Here is a 12547-nt window from a genome sequence, read left to right as displayed (position 1 = left end):
AGGAACAAATCAATTTTGTCGTGTCTTCGTTGTGTCGTTTAATATTAGCGGCGTCTGCCGGAGGATAGCCATACTGACTAGGTATCGGGTATAAATGTAGAGTTGCGGTGTCCGCAGCAACTCACAACGTTCCTCCTCGTTCGGTTTATTTCTGAGGGTCAGGCCGTTGTTTTGTATATTGTGTGACTTTCAGTGCTGCCAATTATTTAAGGCAGTAAGAGATATAGTGATGAAACGCTGCGCAGGCCTGAAGAGGGCCGTCATTAGCAAATATTTGGCAACAGGTTTGATCGATTCTTAAATTTATATTAAAATTCAAATTCCCGCAAGCTGCAACATATTCAAAGCTAATTGGCACTTATGTAGGCAGACAACGACTGGTCGTTGGTGGTGGTTGTACATAAAAATTCAAAATACTTTTAAGCCCAAATTTTCTGGATTTGAAATTTGCGATGTGAAAATGCAACGGCACTATCGATAATATCGATGGTTTCACAATTGGGTGAAACCTAAAACCAATTAGTCCACCAACAACGCAGGTTAAACGCTGTCATTGACTTGTTTCATTGTAAAATTAGAAAACTTTTATAATTACATCTTTAATTCTTTAAAGTCTCGTGGCTGCAACAAAAGCCGACGCATCGTACAGATGCAGATATCGTGGAATTCGACGGACCAAGGCAAAATTAGCGAAATGTCAATAACAACAACAATAACGCCGTGCTCAAATGAGCTCAAATGCAAGAATTGTAGCGGAATTTTCAAATCTTTGGAGAACCACCGAAGTTTTTGTAAACTGCCGCTGTCGCTACCGCAGTGTACATTTTGCAATAAAGAACTAAGTTCTTCAGGCAACTTGACATCACATATAATGTCAAAACATTCCACACAAAAAAGAGAAATGGTCAAAAAAGACTCCACAATTATGGAAATCATCCTTTGAAAGAAAAGAATAATAAGAGCTTGGCAATCTGCCAATAGAATACATAAGGCTAGGAACCCGCATGTGGGCCAAGAAAACTGCTGCAGAGAAGCTAAATAAATAAATAAAATGCATTAATATTAATATTATATGAGTTTTATTAAAAACGGAAAATATTGCAAAATTTAACAACTGGTCACAGCGACATTATACATGCGATTCAGGTCAATATACAATTATATATCGGTTCTAATATGGATCTCTTTCGAGTTTTACCCAACGTTTTTAGCTTGAAAAATTAAATTAAAATGAAAATTCGATAGACATGCCGCTTCTACCCACTTCTTATCAGTATCGTTATCGGGTGTATCTGGTCTGTGAAAGCAGCGCAAAGAAGCAAGAACGTAGTTTGGTATTTGTAGCTTATCGAAAATATATGTACATGACAACTACACAGGGATGAAATTTTCACAGAGCCACCTGACGGTCAAGAAATTCCCCGTCAATGAACTTATTAACGGTTTATATTTGCTATGTTATATTTAAATTCGGGTTTTGTAACGGAAACTACTACGTGATTTTTGTTTTCGCCTGCTTTTCTAGCACTGGATTCTTAAAATTTAATCTTTCACAGTACTGCCTATGGCGCAGTTTGCAGTTCTATTTCCTTTAATAATTTAATAATCTCCTTTCTTAATCTCCTTCTCTTTGGCATCCTTCTGGAGACCCATTAGTTTGTAAGCCGTGCATGTTGCAAAGCACTTCTGGACAATTCCAACGTCATATTTATATACAGGTTAATTTTTTTCAAATGAAAAAATTGAACATTTATTATATTTCATATATCTGTAAAATTTGGTTTTACAATGGTAACACCACAATCATCAATCAGTAGAAGGACGGCGCGCAGCACAGTAACTAATTAGCAACAAATTTAGCTAAATTGGTTTTAATGCTTCCCGAAAACAAAATCTTACTCCTTCTCTCCTTCCTGCGGAATAAATCAATGTGGTTAAATATCTGGCAGCTCGTCTGTGAAAACTGAAACTGAACTGAAAGAGTCTGACTCGAATGATTCTATACATCTCTTATGCACTACCTAAGAACTTTCAGATATCTCACGCGTTCCAATCCTGATCACGGTATTACATTGCCACATGTACAAGAACGAAGCTTTCATCGAGACATTTGAGCTGAATGAGAAAGATTATGATCAGCTCTTGCAGGGCTCTTACATTGCCAATCAGCAATGGGAGGCGGAGATCAATTCCAAATCGGAAGTTAGTTTGGTTTTTAAGTAAATCCAGCTTAGAGAGAGTATGTAAGTAACAGTGAGAGTAAGTAACTACCAGACTCTCTGTCTCTCTCACTCTCTCCGTTAACATTAAATTAACAGTGAAAGTAACTTACCCTCTCTCTATCTGTTAACATTAAAATTCCATATGTTCCTATTGGCTGCTCACATTCCAACCAATCCAAACCAGGGAAAATTTTTCTCTTAGTTTAAAGAGAGAGGGAGACAGAGAGAGAGAGAGAGACAAAACCACCTTATTATTGTTCTTATGCTGTTCGACTGAAGTTCTCTCTGAACGAAAACTTGTCCGGTTCTCTTTGGCGGCGCGAGCTTTGTTGCTCAGCGTGACAGCGACAGTGTGAGCGCGTTGCAGTCGTCTTTCTCTTCGGTGGATGCGGACTTGAAATTGGAATTCAGGCGACAAACATTGCCACGGTGCCACGCCGCAGAGTTGGTGGTACTTCAAACACGCGTCGTTTTTCCGCCACAATTACCGTTACAGTTGTCGTTGGCGCATTGTGCGTGGTTTCGCGCGTGCGAGATCACTGAAATCTGAATTTAAAAATCCCTGACTAACCCTCATACCTTAATTGGATATAGAAGGATAGCAAAAAATAAGCTCAGATAAATAACGAAATTTTTCGTTTTATTTGGAGACGAGTAACTAGTGTTATGTTAAAATGCAATAAATGAACAAATTTTGAGATACTGAATTGAACTGTCGAAATGCCTCGATCGATTACAAACAAAAACATGAACAAACAACTAAATTTGAACTGGCAATATAGAGGTCAAACACTTATCACTTAAAAAAAAAAATGAATAAACGTAGTGATTGGGAGCGCCGATTTTATTTGCTTATGTACATAAGTATAATTGCTGTCGTTGCTAATGATATTGACTGTCTCGACACAAATACATTTAAAGATATAGATAAAATAAATATTCCCGATCTTCTGGTATTCTCTACATACGGCTATCGTGATATTATTTATTTCCAATGCGTTCTAAAACTTATAGCAAAGAGTTAAATGTGACGCAATACCAATGTGAATATGCAAAAGTGCCATAAAACAACTGTACAATTAAATGTATGTATGCAAGTACTTATAGGAATATATAGGTATGATTGCATATACTATGTACGACCAACGAACCTAGTCAGAGAAGGGATACTCATCACAATAATTAATGGAACTCTACCCTTCAGGTAGATTGCATAGGTGAGTGCTTTATACTTACTGTAACTAATCAAACGAAGCACACCTTTTTCTCATGCTTCCATAAGTTCCTTGAAATTTTAGCAAATCCGTCTTTAATCGAACAATGAAGACATTACGAAATATATAACCTTAAATATTAAAGCCGGTAAAAGTTTACTTCTCTGAACTCTTATAACATGTTAATTGTATCGGACCTGCAGTGCTAAAATCTGGTCTGGCTTTGTCTGGACTTGCTGCACACAAGCATTGGTCGCGACAGGTGCACTTGCCACGCGAGAAGATCTTTGATGGTATTGCTGGGACTGGGGCTGGGGCTGGGGCTGGGGCTGGGACAGGGACAGGGGCTGGAATCGGAACTGGAATTGAAGCTCGCGCTGTTGTGGCAAAGGGGCCAACAGATCTCGTCAGTAGCGGCTCCAAGGAGTTGCAGATCGTGTATTCGATGGTTCAGACTGGTTTGTTGCATATACATACGTACATACATATGTACCTCTGTAGGTATACATACATACATACATATATATGTCCATAGATATATCAGTGTATGCATGCAATTGCAATCGCACGAAAATTGAGTACGATTTTTGAACTAATCGTTCACTGACATTGTGTGATTTGCGGTGTTATCGTTCCTAATTTCAGTTCCGTTCCTGTTTAGAGCGACACTGCGCATGCGCTTCATCACTCCAATACGATTGTATGTTTAAGATCGAACCACGACGTACATCTAAAATTTACCTGCTGTCAGCTCCAGCTCTTCCCATCCCCGTGTTGTTGAATTGATGCTAATGCTGATAGTACTCTTAACTGTTCTGTTGCTCAAAGAGAGAGGCTTAATAATATTGGTACATCTGTCAAATTATTTTTTTTTTTTGCCGCTTGTCGATTGTTTGTTGGGTTTGTTTGTTTTGTCCAGGGGTGTCAGCGTGGAACGCCATAAATTCTGGCGACTCGCGACTGGAGGCACAGGCATCGCGTTTATAATAAGGTCCACTCCACGGTTACATCAAAGAGATAATCAAAGGCGAAACAATGATACAAGCAAACATTTAAGAAGAAATCCTCGATGGACTTCCAGCTTCCCCTCCGCGAAGTATTTCTACCGCATAATGATGCAACAACAAAGAGAATATGCGGCCATCTAAAAATGTCTTAGACAATTTGCTTACAGCCACGGGAAATACTCCCATATGTTATGTGGTGGGGAGCATATCCTAGGAACATCTCAACATCTACCTGACAGTGTAACAAGAAAGAACGCTATATAGTCAGCTATTCATATTTTTGGAGTTAAAAGGAAAGCTACCAAATATTCCTCTAAAATTTAGAGGGTAAAAGATTTCAATACTGTCGAAGTTTGGCTGGCAATAATAACGTATTTATGCTGGGTGTAATAGTTACCCGATCGCGACAATTCGAATTTGATTAATCGTAAACATAAATAAAATTGGGCCGCAACGGAGTTCCAAATCTTTTCCCGTTTGCGGTAGGGATGTGAATGCGCATTATTTACTAGAAACATTAAAATGAATTAGATTTTGATTTAATCCTTAAAATCCATTTTTACCACTCTGAAATATTTTCTTTCTGCAATAAATTACTCTTTTTGTCTGTATCCAAAAACGTCATTCCGTCGAAGGTATACCCGTATGTAGATTCCAAAGAGGTGCACTCACACGATTGCACGCACTATCATTAGACTTAACTTGAAGAGTTCGTTCCGAGGCAGAATGACAGGTTTTTTATCCAGTTCCAAGCTCGGCTAGTAAATCGAGCCGACCGGAAAACCTGGCAGCATACGCAAAGAACTAGAAATTGAATAGTATAATTTTTCTGAATTTACTTACTCACGCATTTTCGTGCTTGCTTTAGTCGCGGAAATTTTGATTTCAAAGATAATTATAAACGTGTAAGTTTTAAGACTGGCAAACTATTTCTATATTTCTATATAGGCAGCTAGTGGTAGGGTAACGTCTCGGAGTGAAATAACTTGGACGAAGATTTATTTAAGTATCTAAACTACGAGTAGAGTACTGCTTAATGTGATAACAGATTTGCATCGTACTGAAACATTTCTTATACCGCAGCCTGGCCTAAAATGGTTAATTTAGATTTGGTTTTTGCAAATGGTAAGGCTTTTCGCCTTAGTGATAAGTTGACTGGACTGGAGCCTGGTTTTGTTACGCATAATGCATAAATATCCGCGCATGTGTACAACTTCATACATAAACACACACTTGCATTTATACGTACAAACATTTATATGTACATAGCTAAATACTCGTATGCGAAAGAGCTTGGAGCTTGCATGTGTCAGTCTATTGAGAAAATGCAACGAAAAACGTGTTTTGGGTTATATAGATAAAGTCCGAATCCGAATTGCGACGCCACGAACAGCGTCGATCCGCCGGGACGACATGAGACGACAGTCGACCGGAATGCACATGGAAAACTAGTTGTATTGTCGATGTTGATGCTGTTTTTTTCCGTCGACGCAAAAATAAACACACTCAAAATAACAACAGGTGAATGCGAATACAAGAAATCAATAAAATAAAACAAGAAAGACGGCATAGGTTCAGAGACACGAAGCCTGCACACCCTGGCAAACTAATGGGTATTTGCAGTTTTTCCAGGTAAACTACACAGGGAAGCTCCCATAGTATCTTATCGCGTACTACAGTCCCTCCAAGGGATAAAATGAATTGCAGATTTTTCAACATTGCTGATTGCTGAGATTCAAGCGCAAATTCATTGCTTATGCACCTATGACGATTTGGCAAGTCCAATATACTCATAGGGCTACCTCCGATAAAAACTTACAATGTTGTTTCCTGTTTTTGCTGGACGAAGCCAAAGCCAAAGCTCAAACCATCTAGAGATTGAAGTATAGGTGTCTTTATCTTTCGAGAAATATCGGGCGCAGAAGCAAACGATGACGACAACCAGATCGAGGATGTTGTTCAATTTATGTCCAGACACAGACAGATCCACTTGTCTCTGTTTCTGTCCGCGCATATCTGTTTGTTGGCCTGTTTTTCTTATCAGAGTTATGCAAATGAGACTTAGTTTGAAGTAGGAATTAAAAACAGCGGTTCATAGTATTTCAGCTCCGGACCGTCTGGGTAGTTTCAAATAATGTTGTATCTATAGTACAGTAACGTACTATAATATAGCACTATGATCGGGTGGGGTGGGTAAATAGATACTATTAGAGCCTTAACGAGGAAAATATTTCCGTCCCACTAGACGTGTAGAATCGAGCGGTAACGTTGAGGGCCCCGGTCAGTGCAGCGACTCTACTTTTATATCAGATAGGCAGTCAGTATATATCGTATGTTATCTTATGATGAGTAATCACACACCCATCACAAATGTAATATATCCCTACTCTTTGAGTATCGTATCGTATCGGATATAAAAGGTCAATATTTATAACTACTATATGGGACTAAGATGGAATATTTAAAGAATACAATTTCAAAGTTTCTAAAATACGAATGAACGTCCACCCTAGATTACTATCAAGTGAGTCAGTATTGCGTCGAGAACAAAAGCTGTATTGTTTGTTAAGATGAGAACTGCTTTACTTTAGGTTCGGTCTACAAACGATGCGTTTGTCTTGGTTTTCTACAAGTGCAGGAAAACAGCGACAGCGAAAGCGTTCAAAGAAACAATGACATTTGGCCTCTGAGTTTTGATATGAATATGGTTGATTAGTGCTTCAAAAGTACACTTATATATTTATATATATATATATATATATATATCTATGTATCTTTATGTATGTATGTATGTATGTATTTATAGAGATCTTTAGTGAGTTCGCTACAAGTAAGTAAAATTCCGCTCTAGAAGATCTGTAAGAAAATATACTAAAAGTCGTCGGATTACTTAATTGGTGGTAATGTTTATTCTTCGTGATTACTGTTTTTAACTACAGTTTCTTCATTATTTTTTGCAACATGTACTCACACGTCGTCTCTCTTCCGAAGATCTAATTTCTGCTAATTGGAAAAAATAAGTAGATATTAAAATAGACGGTTAGATTATAATGATAATTAAACAAACTTTAGAGAATGAAATTTCATCTGGAGGTCTATAACTCAACAAAAAATTGAATTGTATAAAAATACTATGCCTATGTACATCATAAAGCTGATATATAGACCTATGAATATAGTAAGTAAGTTCGAAGCAGGGCGTCTCGCATTTATATTTTTACTGGATGAATTTATTCAAATGGTTTTATTTATATTATTAAATTCAATCGTTTTATGTATAGTGAACTTCGATCTTTCGCAATTTTTCCATTCTCTTCATGTTCTTTTATTTTGGCACAGAACACTCAGAATTGAACGCAAGCGGCGATTACTCGATCCTCACTTAATTCGATTACTCGCTCATCTCATATTATGAAATGTACATTTACCTTGCCTATATTCATACTGATGTACTGTCGATCCCTTAAAGTTAGTTTTGAAGCTATATGCCAAACTATTTTATATAATACTACAGGGAAAGCCCCCTGTCCAAGTGCAACCCCACGACGACGACGATGACAAAAAACTTGTTTATATACATATATAATAGTGAGATTAAGGGCCAAGTACCAATGCCTATATATGAATAAATATATACGTTATATACGTTAGGAACATAGCGGTAAGGGTATCTAAAGCTTCGGCCCCCAAGACTTGGTATTTTTTCTTGTGTTTGCTTTGTTCTTGTTCACATGGAATGCCGCAATACAATACAAAGAAACAAGTGAAAATCAGAAAACTGGCTTTGCGAAATTTCGCCCTGCGTCCTCGTCTTCACACTTGTCCCAATCTTTAACTAGCCAAAGGCAACCGGTAACGCAGCATATCAATGGTTGCATGGCAATTGATTTTAACTAAGAGCATAGAACAAAATACTAATAATTATAATAATGGTGGGACAAAGATAACGATTTGTATGCATAAAACTATATAAATATGTACACGTATTGTAGATATATTGGCACATCGTCGAATACGCAAGCTTTCTGCTTACATACATAAACAAATACTATTCGTATGTGAACAAGTCACATATGTATGAACGTTCTCCTCGTTTTATGGCATGCCTATACATACATTCATATATATGTACATCTATACGTACATGCCGTATACATATGCAACGAAGAAAACACAAAACGAAAGAAGCGAAAAAATAACTGCAAGTCCAAGTCAACGACTTGCGACTGCGACTGCGACTTTGGCAAACGCAACATGATGTATTGCCATTGCCCAAACGAGAGGAAGAGAAGGGGAAAGGAAACCACTTTACGCTGGAGTCTCCGTCTCCATCTCAGCCGCAGTCTCAGTCACAGTCCTTGTCTCAATCTAGTTGCCGATCGTCACACGCTCTCCTTTGCTGCTTTTTGTTGTTTAGTTACATGCATACATACATACGTACCATAACAACCTTACCAACGACCAGAGTTGGTGTTGCCTTTGCACGCACTTTTCACCAGCCAGTTCTTCTTAGCCATCTGAACTATTCTCTGAGTATTGCCTCTGATATTCTAGTAGGTATGAAAGAACCGTACTTGATTTTCGGTGGTCTATTCTAGTTCTAATCATCTAAGACCTGCCTACTACGTCGATTAAGATACAAAAACACTTCTGTGTGGCATCCAACAATTTAAAGATACAATAAGGCAGAATAAATAATGATCTTGTCTACTCGAATCCCAAAAATCACCTTTCGATCGGATTATTATTGTAGTGGGGACTAGGAAATCAAGCTTTCAGGCACCGCTCTCTCTTTCACCTCTTTCTTCTGTCTAACTCTCGCTCATTTAGTGGGCCGATTTGTATCCGAATGGATTATATACATACATATCTACAAAAGAAACTTCAAGAAAAACGAATGAATGTGAAATGAACGCAATCGCAATTCACACTCTGATGCCGTTGATACAATTTCAACTTCAAAGCTCCTGTAGTACGATACCTGGTATCTCATTGTTGAGTCACTGGATTATAGGCTTCTCTGATATTTTTGCAGTGTATGCATCATGTACAATTATATTTATGCCATATGGACTCCAGATGCGCTTCAGATGTTGCTTGTATAATTACTTCATTGTCAAACGTTTTTATAGTATTCGTTTCTGCGGGAAAGAATAAGGTCTCAGTCACTTCCTTATATTTTCATTTCATTGTTTTATATTGTTTCAGACGGTAAAAAAGTTCCAAATATTAAAGTCGACTCAAGTCGTAGAAAGGAATTTATTCAGAACAAGAAACTCCGAAACATAACCGGATATAATATCAAAGTACTTCTCCTAGTATATACTGACCTGACTGGGAATTCAGTGCGAAGAGCAATTGGCCAGGCTACAAAATTTGCAAGGTCACAATCATATGTTGAAAGATCTTATCAATCGGCTGGATAGAGAACTAACAAACTCCCATTAAACGTCTGGAAATGTCCATCCCCCCCAATCCACCCCCAATGTTTATTTAAAAGGACTACAATACTGAACTCATCTACGCACTGGGACTATATTTCGAGCTGGGCGCCTGAGACCAACAAAGGTTGTCATGATAAAGTTTCGATTTGTGGTCACTGATGTCGACATACCGAGACCTACAGCTACAATACACCCGAACTCGCATATAATATTTATTGACTGGGCAAGTGGTCATATTTCGAGTAATTTAAGAGCAATAAAAACCCGATTCGTTTTAGACGACACAGCACCATATGCGAGGTCTCATTCATAAGGCTCTGGGATTTAAATAAGTATACTGCCTGAATAAAAAAAGGGTTTCTGCAAGTTTTCGTCCTTTCGTAAAGGATTTTATCGTTCGCTCACATTACATTTATAGGAAAACTTTTGTTTTATTCCATTGTATGAATGTTTTCGGATATAACCTTGTTTGAACTTTTCTATATGTACATAAATATAGGATTCAGCCAACTTGTTGTCGGTTTTTTCTTATCTTCAAAATTTGGGATGCTATAGGTTTTCGCCGTTTGAGGTGCCTTATTATGAGTTATGAGCGTGACAAAATTTTGAAAATATTTTAAGTTTTATGTATAGACGTACACAAAATTTGTTTGCTCTAGCACCTCTAGCCTCCGATGACTAAATGTAAGCGGGACGGACAGATAGGTATGTACATAGTATGTATGTATATATCCTATGAGTTCGGAAACGCTTCCTTCTCTCTGTTACAAATATCTACCCAATCTAATATACCCCTGTATTCTTTCAGTACCGTCCATAAAAATCATTTGATTCCCTAATTCTGTCAAATATGTCAGTACGATATTAGCAAAAGTCTTATCCTCCATCGTACAGTATTATATAGAATTGGATGAGAAAACCTGCAAAAATCATCAGACACCCATTACATACGCGTATTTCCGTCACGTTCTGTCCAACAATAAGTTGACATAATAAGTAGAGGAAAATTTAGGATGGGGTCTGCTGATGGCGGTCCGCCGCATTCCCAGAGGCTGCTAATGGACTGCTGCAAGTAAACCGATGAGACTAAGCTCAATGTGCTGCGACAAGTGTAATAATCACCAGCGTATTTCATGGAGTGTGCCACAGGTCAGACTGACCCTTCGGATAACATGTACATTTTATTTCATTCATACATTTTTTGGTGGAGGTATTGGTATTCCATTTAGGGCTGAACGATAATTATCGGTAATCTCTCCGTCTGATGTAATCTCTTCTGCAACAAAATTAAGTCAAATTTGTAAGAATTTCAACGTTCTTACATTTTTGTTATATCTTTGTAAATTTCAAACTCCGCTTAAAAATATTTCATACATATAACTTATTAGATGCATATTTAAATATGCATTTTCAGAGATAGACTCTGAAATCCATAGACCATTTGAGAAGTAAGCTTTCAAATTGTTATCCCGTTTTTAAACTGGCGAAAAATATACAGAACTAACTGTAGTAGAAGCTTTATATAAGGTGCTGTGTGATGTAGTGATAGGATCTTTATTTAATTCGAGTATTCAAGTTCAAAATGTTGTGGCAAATAGTTACATTGACTCGGCTGTTCGGCTGATTATCTCCTTCATCAGAATGTACTTTGATTTCAGATTTCTATGACAATATCATATATGAAAATAGCAGGAAAGTATTTCTCTGCTTGGGGCCCTTGCATTCATATTAAGTATATCGTTGATATTTGTATGGAATTTCGACGTAAAATGTGTAAACGTAAGTTTTCCTGAGTTAGACTATAGATCACAATTTCACTATACTTAGTAATGTTTGGTTTCATTTTGTTCACTAACAAAATATTTTGTGTACATACTAGACTTGTAACTGCTGACTTGGCTTAATCGACTTAGCTTTCGTTCGACATTATAATAATCTCGTCACATCGAAACACAGTTCCGAAAAGTCATCATTGTATATTCAAATTGTCATCTGAATGGATCCTACATGCTTAAAAGATTTTTGATGCCCGGATAAGCCAACAGATAATTGTTTTACTTTACCCAGAGCTTACTCCTAAGTCAGTACCAAATGTCCGCTGGAATTGAAATTGGACTGGGTCCGAGGAAATAGAGAGTGTGCTAAGCTTACAACGAAATATATACAAGTATTTGGACATAAAAGGGCATAAGAGGGCAATTGTTTAGCCTTTCTTTGAATAGCGAAACAAATTTGAGATGTGGCAAAGTGTAAGGCAAAAATGAACAAATATAAGCAGGCATAAATAATACATACATAGAACCGTCCACAGACAGGGGTGACGTGACGGATGGCAAGTATAGACTGTTGTCCTTCGTAAGCTGAACGCGGTCCAGTCGGCTCTTTGTTTGCAGCTTTTTGACCAAACAAGTGCACCAGCAACAAACAACAAACAAATAACACACACAAACACAAAGCGCATCCAGCAAAAAAAAAAAAAGCCAGTGATACAAAAGCAAAGCTCTCTTTGAACTACGATTGTAAGTGCCCGTTCACAAACCAGAGCAGAGCATAAGGGTCAGAGGAAGGGTCGTTGTCGTTGGCGTTGTCGGCCTATTGTGCGCCAAATATGCAAATGAAAGTCCCATTGCCTGCGTAAGTATGTATGTACATATGTAAAT

The 12547-nt window shown here is 37.7% G+C and overlaps 1 protein-coding gene across 1 annotated transcript in view; it reads left to right on the top strand.

Annotated features, from left to right (window-relative positions):
• Positions 1-2623: 2623 nt before the first annotated feature.
• Positions 2624-12547, top strand: part of LOC108164467 (transcription factor Sox-5) — a 41480-nt gene continuing 31556 nt past the window's right edge. Inside the window, exon 1 of the mRNA XM_017300209.2 lies at positions 2624-3439. Coding sequence (XP_017155698.1) covers positions 3408-3439 — 32 coding nt within the window. The 5' untranslated portion in view covers positions 2624-3407. The remainder of the gene's footprint in view (positions 3440-12547) is intronic.

This window comes from Drosophila miranda, chromosome 5 (genome assembly GCF_003369915.1).
Source record: "Drosophila miranda strain MSH22 chromosome 5, D.miranda_PacBio2.1, whole genome shotgun sequence".
NCBI lineage: Eukaryota > Metazoa > Arthropoda > Insecta > Diptera > Drosophilidae > Drosophila > Drosophila miranda.
Note: the sequence above shows the minus strand (reverse complement) of the source record. Positions and strands in the feature narration are given on the sequence as shown.